The sequence below is a fragment of the Microtus ochrogaster genome, chromosome 6, assembly GCF_000317375.1.
Source record: "Microtus ochrogaster isolate Prairie Vole_2 chromosome 6, MicOch1.0, whole genome shotgun sequence".
Classification (NCBI taxonomy): Eukaryota; Metazoa; Chordata; class Mammalia; order Rodentia; family Cricetidae; genus Microtus; species Microtus ochrogaster.
In genome coordinates, this window is record NC_022013.1 from 31,290,041 (window position 1) to 31,312,152 (window position 22,112).

The 22,112-nt window shown below is 35.1% G+C and overlaps 1 protein-coding gene across 4 annotated transcripts in view; it reads left to right on the top strand.

Annotated features, from left to right (window-relative positions):
* The window catches only part of Kcnt2 (potassium sodium-activated channel subfamily T member 2), a 388,623-nt gene that overhangs the window by 329,879 nt on the left and 36,632 nt on the right, over positions 1 to 22,112 (top strand). For all 4 annotated transcript variants that reach the window (XM_026779913.1, XM_026779914.1, XM_005348456.3 and 1 more), the window contains one exon: positions 11,568 to 11,679. In XM_026779913.1, coding sequence (XP_026635714.1) covers positions 11,568 to 11,679 — 112 coding nt within the window. The remainder of the gene's footprint in view (positions 1 to 11,567; positions 11,680 to 22,112) is intronic.

The following is a 22,112-nucleotide window of genomic DNA, read 5'->3' on the forward strand; positions in this document are numbered from 1 at the left end:
AAAAAAAAAAAACAAATAAAATAAAATAAAATAAAAATATGATCCTTCCTGCCTCAAGATATTCCCTTGCCATCACAGACAAGTACCCTTCAGGGTGAGTCAGAGAAATTTTGTGAGTCAGATTTCTGGCAGAAAACTGCATATATGTCCACCAGCAAGTAGTTAGGCTAAGCACTATCTCTGTTTTTTTTTTTAAAGATAATTAGAAAGGTGTCCATGAGTTCTGTAAGTGTCATATTAGATTAGAAAAAAAAAAACCAACAGATCAAAAGTAGGGAAATCCCTCATTTCTTTATCAGAGATAATTTTAGGAACTTTCTTAATTCTTTTGGTAAATATAAACATTTTTAACATATCTATCCAGAAAGTGAAATTCTCAGACAAATGAAATACATGCAGTATCAATTTTCTATAAAGATGGTTAGGATTCCCTTCATTTGTTTTTATGCCTCAACCTTGAGGGATTTGTGTTGATACTCTAAACTTAGGTGAAAGTTCCTGGAAAATGCTTGTCCCCTAAGCAAACGTAAACAGATTGCAAGTAGAAGCCAAGATGATAAGGCATTTATTCAGTGTCAGGTAATCAGGCATGAGAATTTTTCTTACATCACACCTTACCCCATCTTTGTTGGTGGCTGTATAAAAGTAAGTCACTATAAAGTCCTGGCAGAACTCAGATATATGATTGTCTTGCTTCAAGCTCAAGAGTCATGGGATTATATACATGCCCCACCATGGGCAGACATTTCTGTCTTGCCAGCAAAAAAGCATAAATGCTCAGCTGATAGCTTAGACTTATTCTTCCATAGCTCTTATAACTTAGCCCTTTTCTATTAATCTATGTGCTGCCCCGAGGCTTGACTACCTAATGTATCAACTTTCCATCCTCCTCGCTCTGTGTATCATGGCATTTCCTCAGACATTTCCTTCTTCGCTAAGTCAAGCTTTCCTGCCCAATCTCTTCCTGCCCAGTTATAGATCAGTCAGATCTATTAACCAATGAGAATAATACAAATTTACAGTGTACAAAGATTGTTCTACAGCACCATACCCTGTCTGGCCTGATTATATTCTGATTATGCAAATTTCCTCCTTGACATAATTTAAATATCTCTGAAGACATTGAAATGTCCCTGAGGACATTGCTTGTTAGCCAGTTAGTGTTGATTTGCTCCTAACTGCCCTCCCTTGAGATTTTTCAGAAAATAAGTGACCAATGTCCAGGAATTAGCTTTATGATCAAATGCAAACAAGGTTTGTAAGAAAACAATAGCTCTTCCAACAAACATGCCTGCCTCCTTTGCCAGCTTGATTTTGTCTGTTTCCTAGCTTCTGAAAGGATCATATTTCTGGTTCTCTATAGTTAGGAGCTGGACTCTGAAAGCATGCCACCAGAGAGCAGTTGCAATGTATTAAAGTACAATCAGCAAATAAAAAGATACAGGAGCAAAAGAGTCAACAACAAGGTGTTTGAAAAATAAGAACTTGTCAGATATCTTAGGAATTTTTTTGTTTGTTTTGTTTTTTTTTTGTTTGTTTGTTTTTTTGGTTGGTTGGTTTGGTTTGGTTTGGTTTTTGGACAGGATTTCTTTGTGACTTTGGAGCCTGTCCTGGAACTAGCTCTTGTATACCAGGCTGGCCTTGAACTCACAGAGATCTACAAGCCTTTGTCTTCCAAGTGCTAGGATTAAAGGTATCTACTACCACCACGTGGGTAAATGTCTTAGGAATTTTAATATCCTTAATTACACATATTCTCTTAAGATTTATCCCCCACAATCCTTTGTGATTTACTTGGGTCTTTCATGATATGCACTTTTCTCTTTGTTAACAATTTCCTTTATGGAATAAACTTTTCTTGGGACAAACCTTATTTTATTAAACAAAAATACTGTCTTGTCTTTTATTTTTCATTCAAACCTTCCATATCAAAAGTACATCCTCATGCTTGTACTTGTTTCTTAGTTCTCATATTTTTTATTTTTTTAATAGAAGGAGATAGAATATAAAATATGTAGCTATTAAAAATAAGAAAAATACAAATAATTTTCATGCAATACATTAACTCACCTAGAAGTTCCTTGGATAGACTGTATGTGGAGCACTGGGTTAGATGCCTGGCATCACACAATTCTCAGCATGGTGATATTACTAGGAAACTTTAGCGCTCTAGAAGTAGAGGCAGAAAGATCAAGCAATCATATTTTGTATCATATTTTGTTTCCTAGCAAATATAAGACTAGCCTGGGCTATACCAAATATTGTCTGTCAATCAATCATCAATCAATTAATCAATCAATCAGTGACTTGTTCATAGATTGAAAAGGTCTTTTATATTACAAGTACTAGGAAGATATTACCAACACTTGTATTTTTTGAAGACTCTTTTCTATATTTTGTCTTTGTTTCTCTAGAGTCTGAGTTACAGAATATCATGTTCCAGGGCTGCCTGGCAGATATTTCTTGAAAAGTGATAAAATTTGCAGAATCGACAAGATACAAAGAACAGAAAATACTAGTATCTATTCCTCTGATAAACTGACAGAGATAGTAGACAGTTACTTTATTTCAGAAGAAACCAGAGTAAAGCAGAAAACTTCGCCCTTTAGTGCATGTTGAACAGGAAACTTGCTCTTGGTCCCAGTGTTATTCTGGACCTAGTGCACTTCTGAATTCACTAAGAAACAAAAGAAAAAAAAAGAAAGTATCATTGTTACTCTTCTAATTCTAAGAAGAGACACCATGACAAAGACAATTCTTATGACAGAAAGCATTTAATTGAGGCCTTGCTTGCTGTTTCAGGGGCTAGCCTTTTTATTATCATTGAGTGGGGGAGCATGGTGCTGGAGAAGTAGAGGACATAGAGAGACAGAGACTTTTGAAATCTCAATGCCCACCCACAGTGACACTTCCTCAAGCAAAGTCAAGCCTACTCCAACAAATCCATCACTCCTAATCCTTATCAAATAGAGCTCTCTCAGAGGACAAGAGTTTGGTTCCCAGCACCCATGTTCAGCAGCTGAGAACTGCCTATAATTCTAGGATCAAACTTTCTCTTCTGGCAAATGTGAGCACTTGCATTTATGTGCACATACCTACATACAAACACAAACATAATTAAAAATAAATAAGTAAATAATTGTCTTTGTGTTGCCTGAAACTAAACATGAATAAGAAGAGACTGAAGTTGAATCTTTAAGTTGTTCTTTAGCCAAAGAGTCAGTGACATGACAAAGCAGTGGATTAATTAACATCCTAATAACTTGTTTTCCCTCTCATTTTCAGCCAGTAGACTTCATGAGGTAAGGATGGGGCAGAGGTTGTCTGTCAATCATTGCAGAACTCAGTATTGCCCCTCTGGTAAGGTAATCAGTAACTTTTCAAAGACTCGTAATGTCTGGAGTTCCCCTGTAATCATTCTTTTCCCCATTTCTCATTCTCAAGATGTCTTGTCTCAGATTTTTCTTGAAATGCTGAGTCGAGTTAGTGTCTGCCAGCATTAACCTTGCACTCTTCCAGAGCATCTGCACTGGGGAATGAGGGATCATTAATTCAGAAAAAGTCATTAGTATTTTTACATGCTAAACTATTAATAAGTATAAGTAGATTTCTTTCTGCAATGTGACATACAAGTGTGCCATTTTAATACAGATTATTAAAGCCTCCCTATCTCTCTGTCCCTTCTCTTCTGATCAGTGTGATTAGTGGTTCTAAAGTTGTACAGTGTTGACAGAACCACAAGGAGCTTCCAGGTTGATGTGTTTTATGTAAAAAGAAATTAATTCAACAGAATAGCTCGAATAGGTCTTTTTCTTTTCTTTCTGATTTTTTAACCAATGGGAAATTAGGGAACATAGAGAACCAAGGAAACTTCAGTCCCTTGAAAAATACTGAACATGTTTTCAACTACTTAGCTTATCCCCATCTCTACAAAGGTATTTTGTTACTTACTTTGTTTTTAGACAAGTTTTCACTGTGTACATCAAGCTAGTATCTAACTGGAAGACCACTTGCCTCTGACTCCCCAGCTGCAATTTTATTTCTGGGATTATAGACATGTCTGATGCCCAAATCCTAGGCAAAGGCCTTTTAATTGCTATTGTCTTGATGTGTTCCTTTTTACCTGCTGGGTTTGCTTATAAGAATCTTAGCAGTATCCGTATAAATCACAGTTCTCCTCTAACGGGGAGTAAAAGATTAAGCTAGAGACAAATGTGACAGACCATGGCCCAGCAACATAGATTCAGGTTGTCCCAAATAACATGGTCCAGGATGGAAAAAGTTTCACAAAGTTTTTATAGATACAAAATAAAAAGAAAAGTAAAAAAATCAAAGCATGTTCAAATACATAATTGGAAGTGTCTGGTGGATGACTTACACCAAAACAGAGATACCTTTGCTGTAGGTCTCTGATGCTTTCTGATAGTATTTTTAACTTTTGGGATGGCAGAAGCTAGTGACATGTTGGGTTTCAAAAGGAGATTTCAAAAGCATTCTAGCTAATAGTTATGAGAATATTAGGTCAACTAAAGGTGAGCAATAAAAGGCTAAGGAGACTGAAGGTAGCCTGATGACACTTGGCTCTAGATTTGCAGCATTCCGGCTTCCTTTACTTATGAAATTCCAATCAGTCAGTCTGCACCAGAATAGCAGACTTTGATCTGTCAGTTAACCAGCACCAATAATCAGAGGCAAGAGTTCAGTCTTCCAGCTGTACTTTATACACAGAGATCTGACAATCTAAGAAGAGACAGAATCTATATCCTAAAAGATCAACCTTCTGTTACCTTTCTGTTTCCCTGCTAGCTTGCTTTACAAGGAACCTCAGCAGTGGCACATCTTCCCAAAGCTTAGTACTATCCCCACCAGTCCCTCCTCAATTGGTCATCTTTGTCTCTAAGACTCTCTCCTTATTGCATCTTACACTTTTGCTTCTCATCTCTTTCTGTGTAGTGGAATTTACCTATGCCCAAAGCCACTGAGTCTTAGTATTCTGCTCAATGTGCCATGTAGACTATGTCTAAATTATACTTTAAATCACCACAAATATACCTTTAGCACTGCATGTGTACTGAGTTACTTAAAACATATAAAAACAAATTTCTTTATGTAGTTTAAACTACCTATGTTCCCTTGGAATACAGAGAATAGGTACTTGGTCTCTCTCTCTCTCTCTCTCTCTCTCTCTCTCTCTCTCTCTCTCTCTCTCTCTCTTTCTCTCTGTATGTTTGTTTACTTGATAGTGGTAGACTTCTTTATAGCATGAAAATCTGGGATACCACTACCCAGAAATCTCCAGAGTTCCTAGAGAAAAGCATGAAGAAATAGAATATGTCTGTTACTTTACTCAGAAATCAGATTCCTAGATACTAATCCGTTGATACCCTTCTCCTCAAAAACCATTTCTAAAGACTAAAAATCATTGAGAAGACTGGTGCCAAGTCTGTGTCTGTTAATGTCTATCTTACTATCTCCTTTTCCCACAGCTAAGTAGAAACACTAGCACACCTCCTCCAAGATGAAGATGTACACACACACACACACACACACACACACACACACACACACACACACACACACACACATATATATATATATATATATATATATATATATATATATGATTTCCAAATGGAAAGAAATTTAGTGCCTTTCTTTCAAATTTAACTTTTTTGGCTCAGTGGGTAAAGTCTCATGAACATGAGAACTTGAGTTCTGATTTCCAGAACACATATAGAAAGCCGACTCAGCAACCTGAAGGTGAACTCTACAAGCTTAGGGCACAGAGAAGTGGGGTCTTTGGGGCTCCTTGGCTGGTAATCTAGACAAATCCCTAAACTCTCTGTTTAGTGAGTGACACTGGCAATAAGGTAAATATCAATTGAGGATGATACCTGACAATAACATGCAGTCTTTACATAAATGTGCACACATGTGCATGTGCACGTGTACATACAGCTGTATATGCCCACATAAACACACACACACACACACACACACACACCATTTCTCTTACAAATTATATCCACCAGGTGGTGGTAGCACACACACAGAAACCCTGTCTTAAAAAACTAAGAAACAAAAAATCTTATTTTCATAGGTTTGTGAAAAAGCTAAATTTAAATAAGCACATCAAAATTGGATTAAAAATAGCCAGGTTAAGCTATTGATGTTTTTGGTTGGTGGTTTGAAATTTTAACAGAATCCACCTGTGTTCCTAAGAAAGAAAACAGTATTATTAGGATGTACTGTTTGTTTTAACCAATCTGTGACAAACAGGCAGATTTAGGAACAGGTATGAGGTGAAAGGAGAGGAGAAAATGTCTAAGAAAGAAAAGTTTCTCTGCATAGAACACAGTAAAAATGTTTACTGCTCCTTAAGTATGCAGTTAATCTGGTGTTATATTGAAATGGTAAAAATTCAGGAGCAATTTCCTGCAAAGCTTCATTTGTGTTCATTTTACTTCAATAAGAAGCATTGTCGATTTTGTTTACCAAAATTTGGCGGCAGAACTTGTAAGATAATGAGCACTCTGAACATGCAAGCGACTTACAGGCCTGTCATCTCTTAAAAAATAGACCAAAATCTGCATTAGATCAGTAGCAGGACACAATGACCTCTCCAGCCAATGCTCTCACTTGTGGTTTAGTGATGGGGTACGCTTGACGCACAGATTTGTCAAGCATCTAGGAAGTGTTGAGAATATACAAGCTGTTCCCACTATACTGATTAAGGAAAAAAAAAACATAGAAATTACTGGAAGACTTTTTGTGATAGTAGCCTGTAGAGGAAATTAGGAAGCAATTTAATTAAAGGTTTACCTAAAGTACTTTTGCTTCATAATTATTAAAAACAATCAAATAGTGTTGAGATGGGAGAGCAATTCCTGGAGTTTGAGGGAGATTTCTTTTCTCCATTGAACATAATTTGGAGGACTATCATGGCAAAATGCCAATGTTCCCTGAAGCTACTATTATCAGTGCCTTCCAGGTTCTTTGTCTCCTAAAATTGAAGCATGAATTTTATAGAGAGAGAATGTATCTTACAAAAGAGATCTGGTATGGAAGAAAACTGACAGGGGATTTTATTGTAGAAAGAGAGCAAGCAGAACTTTTATGGGGAGTAAGGGTCAAGTGGGGTGCTGCAGAGAATCTTTTTCTAAGGGTCACTTAGTATTATTGGGCAGAGGAAAGAAGAGGTGAGCTGGCCAATCAAACTGTCCCAATCACAGATATCAAGGAGACCTTCATCTCCCTATCCCAGACAAGACAGACTGGTGTTTTAGCACTTACCTTCAAGAGCTAATTAAGTATTTACTCACACCCACTAGGCAGCTGTGCTCAGGATATTCTTATGTTAAAGGAGAAGGAAGATAAGGGTGAGAAATCAGTACCTGACCCAGTTTCTCTAAACATGGCTTTTTTAGCACCTGGCTAGGACAGAACTATCTACATACCCAACAGCCAAACATCACAGTATCAAGCAAAAAGATGTGATTATTTTATTTGATTTACGTTTGCAATGATTTAATTATATTAAACGTATTTATAATAAAATAAAGTAGCAAGCAAGAGAATAAAATAAAACTAATTATATTACTTTATTAATTGCTGTATTGTTATATCCTATTCTTAGTATCTAAGAAAAAAAGAGGCTTATTATATAATGTTATTTCTAAACTGTTTAGCATTCACAATGTGTTTAGCAAATATCAAGACTAAGAAATAGATTTATGGCATCAGTATTTATAAGAAACATAATTAAATGTATTAGGCAAATGAATACATAAATGAATACTTTAATTGAATACAAATAATGTTTTATAGACATAAAGGGTCCTATAATACTTTATCGCATGAGTATTACTTTTAAATTTTCACTAGGTGGCAGGCTTAGCTAATGCATTACTGCTTAGTTTAAAATAGTAAAATTCATTTATGAATAAGAGACAAGTCACATACATTTTGTTCACAATAGAATTTCAACCATAGTAGTCATTCAAATATAATTGAATCCTGAAATTTTAATTATTATTCACTCTCTCTTAGGCCCTATCTATTATTCTGTTTCATTTAATGAGTTAGAAAATAAGCCATATGCTTATAGCATTTACACATTGTAGGAAGATAACAATTCTCCAACAGATGAAATACATTTCTCTCCTTAAGAAGCTATGTTTGCCTTAGAAGTTATCATTCACTAGTGTCCTAATGTCACTTCATATAGGAGTATCCCAGTCTGCCACAGTTTACCACCACTTAAACTAATATACATTGGCTTGTAATCACTCAGTTCTGCTGTCTCCACAGTCATTTCTCAGAGTTGAATAATGAGTATTTCACTTCAATATCTCTTTTGTATTTCCTTAAAATCAGAGATTGCTAGTAATGGACATTTACCATTTTTTTTGTTGTTGTTAAATTAGATGTTAGACACCAGCTCTCTAGTCCTAGAACAGTACTAAGGACAGGTCTACCACTTTTTATGCTAGGTAATAGATTTGATATTTCAAAAATACATTTGACTTTTAATATATGAAAAGTCAATATATTGCTAGATATTCTTAATAATATATTATTGTTTCTGATTATCTGACTTTCTTTACTGAGTATCCAATATGTATTAGAGTAGTAAGAAATGACTTTTTGAGTATTGTCTTGATTCTGAAGGATTAGTTAGATTCTGACTATGGAAATTCTACAGTAAATGCGTATTTTTGTGTGTGTGTGTGCTTAAATTTCTTCAGTAAGGTGCCCATTGTAAGTGATTTCTTAAGACAATTTGCCACTTTTGGTTTGAGTAGATTATGTAGCTAGTTCTCTTGATTTGCAATAGAAGTTGGAATCTCCCAACAACCAAACATCAAAGTACGAAGCAAGAAGATGTGATTTTGTTGTCTGATCAACATTAGATTTGATAGATCCACCAAGACCAGCCAGAGCCACAATGATAGCAACTCAAGTAGTTCTACAGATTGAAGTTCATGTGATGGTTTGGAACAGAACAGCACAAGTCTATAGACATTGAAATGGTAGTGTGAGTTTAAGCCATCCTCCTTACAGTTTTGCAGAAAGGAGGTACAAATGGGAACAGCAAAGAAGGAAGTTCAAGTATAGATTGCAGCATTTAGTGTCTAATTAAACTACAAGATTCTGTGTTAATTGATCTGCTTTAGTGACATTACTTATTCCATTTAACTACCTGTAAGCTCCTATTATTAAATGCAGGCTGTGACATCGCATATGTTAACTATATTTAGTATTATTATTTTATTAGCTAACTGGCTTTGAAATAAAAAGACAATAATTCTGAAAGGAGATTGCTTGGGATGCAAAGTATATAGCTTACTTGTCAAGTAGACAGCAGAAGCGCTGTGTATACCACTAACTCTTCATCCCAACTGCATGAGCCAGGATTCAGAAAATAGGTCTTAAAAGATTTGTTAGTTAATGATATATAAGAGATAGGCAGTGGTAGGCCATGAAAGGAAGACCTGGCCTTTCTAGATGTTGCTGTTTCATAAGAGAAAATCCCTAGAGTATAGGGCAAGAGATAGTGTGAAAATCAAATTCCAGGGAGCTTTAGAGGAGGATTTTCACTTCAAAGGATTTAAAATTTCTCATTTTAACTGGATTCTAAAGAAAATTTTAAAAATATCTTTGATTTCAAGCATGTAAAGGTTGAAGAGAATAGCAAACAATGGTATCTTAGGGAAAAAGTCTAAGAAAAAAAAACCATAAAATCTCTATAAGTTATAGCAGTGATGTGGCTCAGCAAAAAGGGTGCCTGCCATACAAGTGGCATGTTGTAGTAATTTCTCTCCCTCTCTCTCTCTTTCTCTCTTTCGTACACACACACACACACACACACAAGCAAAATAGTAACAACAATAATAAATTAATTAATTAATTAAAACATTTAAATTTAAATTCCTTGGAAATACTATCTATTTCCTGCCACTTGGCTAAATGTTTCACAAATCATTCAATGTCTTCTGGGCTCCTTTCCTTATAAACAATCAAAACACACACACACAAAAATGTGACTGTGTTTTTTTATGTTAAATTTATTTACTGGTATTATTTGCTTCACCTGTGTAACATGTTACTTAGACAAATAAGATCTGCCATCAAAACTAAGCTGAAGGCATAATACTGCCTACAGTTCTCAGTTTATAAAGCACGAATGATGTCAAGGTTCCTAAGGCCCCACCTGGGTAAAGAACGGGATATACAAATTTCAAATATAACTCTGACAAAGAATAGTAAGAAGAATGACTTTAGCATGCTAACTTGAACAGTTAAGGGAGCCCTTGGAATGAGACTTTATAGGAAGTCATCATGAACTATTGACTCTACTGGGAACATGCCCCTGCATTCTGCTGAAGTGTTATCTTGCCACACTTCCCCTGGGAGGTGGGAGATGTTTCAGCAAATCTTCTATCAGCATCAGGAAATTAGACCCCAGGAAATGTAAAACCTCCTCCCCAGCCAGCACCATAGCTCAGGAATAGGGCTTCTCTTTTAAAACAAACACATTCATTTGTAAAGTACTGTCAAGCAATGAGCTGCTAAAGCTAGACTAGCATCAGCATTGGAGTTAATAGGAACTAAAGTTGATTTGTTTTTGAGGCCCAGACAAATGGTTTATGATTCATACTTTTCAGTCAATGTTAGTCCTTAAGCTCAGAGATGAGTTCAAACTGCTATTGGCATTTTAAGTGATATTAGCTTAATTTAACTTAAAGGCATTATTTGGGAAAGGAAGCATATTACCATAGGAAATAACTACTAGAAAATCCCAAAACATTAGAGCCAGAAAAACTGTAAGTGATGCATGAAGGTCAGCTAGACCAAAACAGCAATAGAAGCAAAAATAGTCATTTATTGTACAATCATGATGTGCTACTCTGTGAGGGTGAAAAAGTCAATTGTGTGTGAATATGTGCCTTTTTCAGTATATAAGAGAGACATATGGAAAGGGGGTAGTTCAAAAACACTCAGCTCATCTTGTAACATCTTTATTAATGCTTTCACCTTGACTTCAATTTATTGGTGGAATTTACCTAAATTGTGGTATTTTCTTATCTGAGGAGCTCCTTGTGCCAAGATTTGATATTAGAAAGAGTGTGGTATTAGGCTAGGAATCATAGCTTAGAAAATTTCATAGAATGGTCAAGAAGAACATCATGTGAATTTTATAGCAATTTAAATAGTCATATATTTTATTTTAATATCATCCACAAAGTAATCTTAATACCTTCTTAAATCAACTTTATGAGCTTCCCTTCCATGCTGTTTCATAATTATGGAAATAAAACATCAAATTAAAGGAAAATTGCTGAATTTATTTTTTTCTTACAGTACAAATATGTTGGTAAAATATTTTTAAAAATAATGCTACATTTTTCTTATATTTTACAGATCATTTTATGTGGCAGTGCCTGAAGTTGTAATTGGATGTAGTTTTATGCCTAATGCTAAGAATCACTTATTCATAAATATGTTATTATAATAACATATCATACTGGATTATTAGTGTGATGCAATTTTTTTCTTTAATTTAGGTTGTTTTCCAGTCTCAGTATTATCACTGAGCTTACTCACCCAGCAAATATGAGATTCATGCAATTCAGAGCCAAGGACTGTTACTCTCTTGCACTTTCAAAACTGGAAAAGGTAAGACCAATATTAAGGAAGTTTGTCTATGTGGGTTCAAAGACTCATGGAAGATATGTACCTTTAAAGAATAATAGGCTTTGATGGTTGCTGGCTTCAGTCATAACTCTAGCACAGCCTGAGACAAAGTCAGCTTTGTTGTTGACCCAGGCAAGGGTACCTACCTCTTCAATCGAGCTGCCGGAGCACACTAGGATCTGAAAAGCAGGAGCAAAATGCACTAAAGACTGGAGATTTGATTTAATAAGAGTCTTTCAAAATAATCCCCAAATTAGGATTACACAATTAGTATGCTCAACAGACCGATGATTTTGTGGTAATGTTCTATAGATTGTAAGGTTTAGTTTCCATTCTAAGGACTAAGCTGAGTGTGATCCATCGCTTCTCGACTCTTGGGTGATGCTAGCTTTGTGGACAACTTCTCAGGAAGAGAACTTTATGACTAAGTAATGCACAACAGATTGTAGTTACCTGCTCAGGAGATTCGCTAATACCTAATCAGAAGATACTTCATGGTTCTTCAGTTTTCAACAGCAAAGATCAATGTTTCAGGTCATTCTTATATGTGGTTAGCTTACTTAAGTGTAGATACATTGCACAATGATCAGGCTAACAGGAGCTACTTAAGGTTTGCTGATCACCAAACTTCATAATTCATATGCACCAACAAGAGTTTCCTGGTGAGTTGTTTAGGGCCAGTACAAGCACAACGGAATAGAGTCAGAATATCTTGCTTCAAAGATGAGTTTCACTATTATAACAGATGCTGCCTGAACTTCTTAAAGATATATAGTGATAAAGTGTTTGGGGTATTCTCTGTGCTTTCAGTCTCCAGAATTAAAACATATGCTATGGTAGACTACTCTTGCATTACTACTCTTTGGAACTAGGGAAATCATTGATATTCTTTAGTTACTGGTGTAGAAAATAAGCTTGATATGGTGTAAATTCAGAATTATACGCGCCTCAAATCAATAGTGTATGGTAAATATAGATCCATGAGAGTTCAGAGCAAACAACTTCCAGGACGCCACACCATTTCAATACTTAAAGGTTTTTTAGTGAGAGTTAAATGGGCCCAATCCCCATAAGCAAATACAGTAGTTAGGAATCTGGGTGGAATTGGTGATGACATGTACCTTTTGCATTGTCCTGACAAGTGAAATGGATGACATTGTAATGGAGAGCCTAGGCTCTGGAGTCGGAAGCCAAATCTCCACACTTCTCAGTAATGGAATATGGATTAGTTATTTTTTTTGTTTCTAGCCTTGAATTCTCTTTTTTAAATTAATTTACTTTTTTTAAAGAAAATTTTATTTTTCATTCCAACCACAGTTCTCCCTCTACCCCTCTTTCTGCTCTCCCTCACCTCCCTCACAACCTACCTCCCATCTATTTCTCCCAAGGACTCCATTGGGGAGTCAACAAAGCCTCAGACATTATTTTGAGGCAGAACTGAGCCCCACTGAGTTGCGTTAAGGCTGAGCTTGACATCCAGTCATAGGGAAGGGGCTCCGGTAAGCTAGCTCATGTGTCAGAGATAGAATCTGATCCTATTGCCAGGGGCCCCTCAGATAGTTCAAGTTTCACCATTGTCTCCCACATACAGAGAGCCTAGTTAGTCCCATGGATCTAGTCTTGAAATCTTATCAGGAAAATGACACTAAAAAATAAATTATGTCATGTAAAGGTTATGATTCATAATAAAGGCATAACAGTCTAGTATTTAGTTTAATAAGTATTTAAATGATGCTAAATAATGAATTATATTTGTTTATAATATAAATCTTGATCCTATTCTCTATAATTATTTGCAAAGCCATTTGATGCAGAAATGTCATAAATGTGGATAATATTCCCAGAATTCATGAAAACTATGCAGTTGTATGTTTCTTGAACTAAGCATACAAAAGGCAAGATGGACATTTTTAATCTTTGTTTATACATTTATTTAAAAAGTAAATGTATTGATATCTTAAAAATCCTTTGTGTAAATATAGAAAACTTTATTTGGATATCAAAAGCAGATTATACATGCTATGTCAGTTATTTATATATAACATTTTATTAACCAAGAACATGTATTTTGAGTATATAACAATCAATTATCTACCTTTGTTTATATATAGGGAAAATAAAATTTGTCTATCTTTGCAAAAAACAGAGAGTTATGTTACTGAGAAAAGACCCTCTACTGGACACCCATGAAAATCCATTCAGTGGAATCTCATTTGGTTATAAGGAAGATTTATTGTGAGGTTGTTTAGGAAAGGGATCAGGAGTGGAAAACGTGTTAGGGTATTAAAGATAGAGAAAGTGGAAAAGCTACTGGTTGATTGAATGACAGAAAGTGAGAATAGTGGAATCTTTGCCTAGGAAGAGATTTTTGTGGTGAAGTAGCATTTTCTATATGCTAGGTGTTGACTGTGCGATCATACAGGAAGGAGAAATTGGAGTCCTTTCTTTGGGTTCTTAGTCTTATTAATAAAATATTAAAATGGGTTTGAGAGAAGCTCAAGGACAAAAGGTGATGTTTAATAATAAACTTCACTCTGGGCAGTCAAGGTGTAAATGAGATAAACATTGGAATGCCTGTTTATTATGATTTGTCATGCCTCTCTAGGAACGAGTAGACATCTTCTGATGATCTAAATCTAGAAAGAAACCTATGGAATGAGTCTTTCTTTAAGATTTTATCTTATGTACTATTAGTAGGTGTGTGTGTGTGTGTGTGTGTGTGTGTGTGCGTACATATGTGTTACCTGTGTGTACCCAGTAAACCATTGTTCTGGCCTTGAACTATAAGTATTATCGAGTACTCTTACAAGAATTTACCTGGGATAATTTTATGGTTTTCGTGAAAGGAAAAATGCAAGAGAGGCCAGAGAGCACCTTCCTGGTTCTGATGCTTTAGCAATTAGGAAGGTGACAGCAAGAGTCCTGAGCCTATTGCCACAGCAAGAGTTTCAGGTTCAGGAAAAGTAGCTGAAAGGAGAGAAGCATCACTGGTTCATAGAACTTTCCAAGTGTGATTTTAAGTATTTGTCTCAAAAACGTCTTGATAATCCCCAGTTACATCCTGCAGTTGCTAAGCCTCGACCATTACCAGAAGTCTCAAGATTGTATATCCCAGTGAGTGGTATGCTAATCCCCATATCAGAAGCTTCCATTGGTGTTAGCATTCAAGTCAACTATCTTATCCATAGTATATCTTTCCATCTGGGGCTTTGACATTATTATCACTTCACTAAGTAATGATAATGTGAAATGAACTGTGTAGTTTATTAAAAATATATGTTTTTAACCGTTGTTCCAATATTCTGGCTTTAAGCACAAGAATGTCCTGTGCTCAGAGTCTCACCCTACCTGGACTTTCCCTGTAGGATGTTTCTCTGCATCCTATTTGGTGAAATAGCATTTCATGTACTCTGTGAGTGGACTCACAATACTAGCAGATTGGTAAAACTCTGAGAGGTCCTAAATTACATCTGGATGGGCAGAAAAGCCTTTGATTTGAGTTCAATACTAGCAGATTGGTAAAACTCTGAGAGATCCTAAATTACATCTGGATGGGTAGAAAAGATTTTGATTTGAGTTCAACTGGGAATTGTGACTAATGTGATGAGGTGGGAACCATGTGAAGTAGGAACAGTATAGTTTGTATGTTCTCTGTACTAAGCACAACAACTTGAGAAACTAGAAGTGTACCCATCTAACAACAGGGAATTGCTATAATAATGCAAACAGCTACAGGCAATATTAGTAGTCATTGGAGAGACGAAAAGGGGGGGGCATAATAATAACTAGAGATAAACTGTTGAGGCTTTGTTTTGCATATGTTCATTTTGCAAAATCAACAAGAAATAATTTTGTACATCATCTTAAATCAAACTTGAATTAAATTAAATTAAACTTAAATTAGATTAAATTGAAGGGAATGAATATTTATTGGACAACTGCATGTGCACAAAATGCCTTGCCAAATATTGGCAGTTTTAAAATTGAACAAAATGCTTGAAAATTATAATTTGATGGGCAACACAGACATATAAAAATTCATAAGATAATATTGTCTTCCTTCTTATTTTCTGTACAGAAAACTATCTTGAGAAACTGAATGATTCATGAAAAATTCAGACACTATAATTGCTAAATTGAATGTGATACAAAATGCAATATTGGATTTGATCCATTAGTAAAGATTAATATGCTGTTTTTACAAATACAATTTTTTCTATCCTTATTTATTTTTTTTCAAATGAATTTGAGGATATACAGTTTTTTTATTTCTTTGCAAAGGTGACAAATACAAATGATATGAGTAACAACTTCACTATGTGAATTGTTTTAAAACTTCAGGCTTAGGATCTTCACATTAGGACACTAGATAGGCCATGAGCAACCCTAGAGATTTGTTTGCTTACCCTTAAACATTCCACAGAGTTGCCATGTACTATTTTAGAAGATGCATGCATAGGCCACATACAAAAACTATGACTACTGAAATTCCAAATGCAATAAAATGAGGGATTGATGTGACAAGTGGCTGATTGCCAGTATTGAAACTTAAAATATGTATTATGCTGGAGAGGTTGTGGAGAAAAGGGAACACTTCTGCATTGCTGGTGGGAATGCAAGCTGGTACAGTTCTTTTTGATGTCAGTGTGGTGATTTCTCAGAAAATTAGCAACGAATCTTCCTCAAGACCCAGTAATACCTCTTTTGGGTATATATCCAAAGGATGCTCAACTGTGCCACAAGGACATGTTTTCAATTCTGTCATAGAAGCATTGTTTTGCATAGCCAGAACCTGGAAACAACCTAAATGCCCCTTGACTGAAGAATAGATAAGGATAATGTGGTATATTTACACAATGGAGTACTACACAGCAGAAAAAAAATGACAGCTTGAATTTTGTAGAAAAATGGATGGAGCTAGAAAACATTATATTGAGTCAGGTAGCCCAGACTCAGAAAGATAATTATCACATGTACTCACTCATAGGTGTTTTTTAAACATAAATCAAATAATACCAGCCTACAAACCACAATCCCAGAGATCTTAGACAACAATGAGGACACTAAGAGAGACATACATAGGTCTAATCTACATGGGAAGTAGAAAAACACAGTATCTGCTGAGTAAACTGGGAGAATGGGGTGCTTGGGAGAGGGTTGAAGCGGGGGAGAGGAGAGGCAGGGAGGGGAGCAGAGAAAAATAAAGAGCTCAAAAAATCATTTTTAAAAAATCGCAGGCTGTTCTTTGCTTTTCATATTTGTCAGCCTGTTCTGACTTGTGGTTCCCAGCCTCGGGGACCTTTCTGCCCTCTGGCTTTCAGGTGATGCATAAACACCACTGTGTCATCTTCACACAAACTGATTCTTATTCCACGAACCAGCACTTCTATAGGGCTGCCTACATTTGAGTACCTGAGATATGCATTATTAAGCAAAAGGGGTACCTTAAATCATTTAGTATTTGAATGTAATTAAAATAAAATACATTATGATAAAAAATTTGAAATAAATATGTATTGAATATAGATTAAACAAGTAAATACAATGAGTATTTTAAAGAGTTTTAATTATCTGTTAACACAGATATGCATATAGGATAGAAAGGAGGAAGGTAGATAGGCTTACAAATCAAAAAGACAATTTTAATGATTCACGAAAAAATTAAACTTAGGCTGACAAATATCTTTGAAATACTTATATTTAAATATATACATGTATTATATATATATGTACATATTAGACAAGGTATTTTTAGAAAACTAGTTCCCATCTATTTCTTTCCTAGGTTAATTAACACTTCCATTCTTTTCATTATTTCATTTTCTTACTACTTTGCAAAGCACAAATTCATTTTCTATCTAGTACTATAATCTAAGAGACAGCATATTAATGACTGATGCTTCACATTAAGACTAAAATAGAAAAAAAAGATAGATTTTAAAACTCTGGAAACGGCGTGGAGAAATATCTAAGTTGTTAGGAGAGCTTGCTGCCCTTACAAGGAATCTGTGTTCAGTTTCTAGTGCCAGTATTATGACTGGTGCAAGTCTGTCACTCCAGTTCCAAAACATCTAAGGCCATCTTTTGGTCACTGTGGACACCAGGCATTCATGTAGTGTGTGTATATATATATATATATATATATATATATATATACCATTCACACACATGAAATAAAACTAAAAGATATATCTTAAAAATAAGTATAAAGGGAACAAAAATACATTGTAACCAACACAGCAATGGAACAATACATTGAATATGAACACACAGGTATATTAACTTTTTATAAACAAATTTTCTTAAATTGTATTCATGCACTTTAATTCAAGTTAAATCATGAAACTGGACACAGACAAGGTTATTATTAATGATTAAGCAATGTCATACTCATCTGAAATTATAGCCTTTGCTTTGAAAATAATTTTTATCTCTGAAATCCTTTATTAGATACCTTCACGATGCAATACAGTAATGAAGAAATGATATCATGTACCTATGTCATTATAACCTACCAATGTTTTAAAGTGTTAAAGAAGAGTAAATTGAAATAATGTTTTAGAGATCATTTCAAAACAATATATTCTAGACTTATCAAGAAGTCATTTATATTTACTCCTGATAATTTTTGGTAGTCCATTTTCTTTTGCAATTTTCATAAAGATCATATATCTTTTATCTTCTTTTTCTTTTTGGCATTTTTTTTAAAGACAAGGTTTATTTATGTAGCTCTGAATATCATGTTACTCTCTCTGTAGACCAGGCTGGCCTTGAACTCACAGAGATCTGCTTGGGATTAAAGGGCTACACCGCCACTAATCATCAATATTTTATCTTGTAAAAATCCAGACATTAGCTATTATTTATAGGCCTGGTGGGATGGCACTGTGAGATAAATCACTTGCTGTGTACACCTGATGACTTAAATTTGATTCCAAAAATTCAAGCAAAGATGAAAGACAGAAATCTACTCTGAAAGTTATTTTCTGACCTGCACTTGCACTGTGAAACACTCATCCCCACAAGCACCCCACCATTACATTCATTTTGCATTAATGGATACTATATTTGATTCTATCACACTGCTTACTTAATGCTAGTTCATTTGCAAAATGGCTACAAAACTGTTAATGTAAGTAAGGTGATCTCTTGCTTTCTTCCCCTCTCACTGCCTTTCATCTAACATATTTACTTACACTTTTGTTAAAATTATTGGAGTTATTACTTTAATTCTTATGTCAATATTATTTCCTTAATGACCCCTGTTTCTACTAGTGGGAATTATAATTTTTTTTTTTAGAAAATTCCAGTGTTGTCATTCATCATCTCTTTTAAGTGATGTAACTGCATCTTGCAAATTATTTTGTTTCCAGGCTTGCTGATATTTCAACATTGCACTTCTTTTATGAGTTGCAGCGTTTGAAGAGCAGTAGATGGTGTATGGATGTGTTTGCGTTTTCATATAAAACAAAAGTTAATTATAAAGTTTCACAACAATGAATGAAATATAACTGAACTCTATTATCCTAGATAATAAAAATAAATGAAATGATGTACTCTTTCTGTCTGCTTACCAGGCAAGCTTCTCTTTTAAGTCTCAAGTTTTCTATTATTTCACACAAGACAACATTGCCACTCTCCTTAGTCTGCTAATACATGCTTACATCACATGACACTGCTACCCAGTTTCTCCTTCGAAAGTATGAATTTCTGCAAGTTTAGACCCCTACATCCATCGACAGTTCATGCTAGAGACACATTTTAATCCAAATACACAATAGTTGTCTGTTAAGTGTTTCTCAGTTGTTCTAGGAAATTTTATCCCACGCCATTAAGCAAGTGCTCCATTATTATTAGTATTTCTCCCCATAATTTAACATGCACTCTTTAAACACATTTTGCTTTTTAAAACAATTTTTTGCAGCCTGATCTACAAGAGCTAGTTCCAGGACAGGCTCCAAAACCACAGAGAAACCCTGTCTCAAAAAACCAAAAAAAAAAAAAAATTATGTAATTTCTATGTATACAAGTCACGTGTACAATAATGAGCTTATAGTTATTTTTGATAACTTAGTATTTTGTCTTCTGATGTGGAAAATTGAAAGTCTTTAGTTTGAGCAAATCTCATTAATTCATACTGAGAATCACATACAGAAAAATATAAACCTAGAAGAGATAAAATGCTTTCAAGCCTGATGAGTTGCTGACCTATAATATCCCATTGTTACAATAAATAGACAACAAGATTCATGTTAAATGTTGAGATCTTAGTAAGCTTCGATAAATTCTTGTCATCTGAATGAGACCTCTCTGGATCTTCTACTTGTAGTAGTTCTCTCTAACTTGTAATTTCTAGCCATTTGTGCTTCTGCTTCTTTTTTTAACATTTTGAAAACTAATGTAACTTTACTTTATGTACATTAGTATGAAGGTGTCAGATTTCTTGGAACCAGAGTTACAGACAGTTAAAACAGCCATGTGGGTGCCGGGAATTGAACCCAGGTCTTCTGGAAGAGCAGCCAGTGCTTTTAGTGGCTAGCCATTTCTCCAGTCCGGGCTTTTGTTCTTTAAGATAGGTTTAGATAAAATAAATACGATGGATTTTGCCAACTAATTTTACGGTTGTGATACAATATAATAACACCACTAAAGAATAGTTTACTGAATTAATCTGTCTTCTGCCTAGGTAACAAAATTGATTATATTATATATTCTCTTCAGGATTGAAGCAGTTGTTCAAGACTTTACTTGCTCACATATTTAAAGCCTGTAGGCTAAAAGGCACTGCCGTAGAGTCATTGGTTTATTTTCCCTTAAAAGAGTCAATAAAACAAAATCAGAAAATGATAAATACCAATTATTCACACTTAACAAAATAGTTTCCTATGCAGGATTTTCGGCTTTAGGGAACATCAAGCATTGTAGACAATATGAGGTCTCATGGGAGGCTGTGGGAAACAATGTGTCCTGTAGGAGAAGAATGTTTTCCATGGTGTGTTGGGAGCCAGATGCGAGGAAGGAACTTTCCAATTTAATCAGATATCTATTTGGCCCCTCAGTAGTTCTCACTTAGAAGTCCTAGTCAGCCAACCTGGACAGATGGGTGAAACTGGTAATTGGCCATTCAAACTCTGGCTTTCAAATTTTCTACATGGAGAAAAAGAGAGCTGTAGCTTGTCTAAGGAAGTGAAGAAAGTGACTCCATCAGATTTATGATTTTATATAATTGATATTATAACTCTATAGTTATCAGAAAGGAGCACTGTAGCATAAATGAAATGTATTATGAGTAATTTCAATTATTCAGACAAGAGATAGTGAAGGCTGACAGGGTGCTTGTGATGATTAAAACAGAATTCTGGGCAAGAAATGACTGGTAAAATAGATGAGGTATTCATTTAGTTTAAAGCAAGTCAATATTGTAGTATGTATTATATAGGTGGTACTATGTGACTGAAGATATATATATATATTTGAATATTTATATTCATATTTACATACATACATATATATGTACATATACTTGAATAATGGGCATACACTACACACGCATGGGTTGAGGTCACGGGATAATTTGTAGTCAGTTCTCTCTTCATACACCATTGAGAACTAAAATTGTACTTGGTACAATTGTACAATCTTCAGGGCAGATGCTTTTATTTGTTGATCTGTTTTCCCAACCAGAGAAGCATGTTGAAAAAAAATAATTTAAGAAGGGATTTTTACAGAGACAGAATTTAGCCACAAGGTTTATCTTCATAAAAAAGAGTCACTGAAGTAGAAGGTTAAAGAGGTAAATGAAAAAAGAGCCATCTAGAAAGAGATAATCATGTCAAGATAAGGCCGATTGTTACAGTTTGAATTTTTCAGGGCAAGCTCTTTTAAGAGAAATTGCGTAGGTAAATGATTAAAAAGCTACTAGAGTTAGAGACTCTGTTGTCAGGCATCAGGAACAGAAATGAAGGCATGCCAAGGAATTGTATCAAAGAGGATACAGAAGCCAACAATTTGTTCCAATGAGTCTTGATTTACATTTCCTCCCAAGCTTTTCCATTACATCTAAGAATTTGTAATCTCATTCCATATGGTCTTGGGTGAACAAAGAGCAAACAAAATATTCAAGAATAAATTTCTTGTCCTGAGAAAGGCATGTGTACATGATTGTTGGGAGCAGTGAGACCCCAGATCCTGAATTTCCTGTAATCCCCTGATCTGAGTGCCTACAGCTGCTCTGACCTTCAGGAGTTCCTGATGGCACGAGAGTGGTTTCTGGCAGGTTTGTCTGGGGCGTGGCTAGCTCTATATAATCTGCCCCTGAACACAATAAAGAGGGCATTCATGGGGAATTTCAAGGATGACCCGTGTCGCTCTCTCTCTCTCTCTCTCTCTCTCTCTCTCTCTCTCTCTCTCTCTCT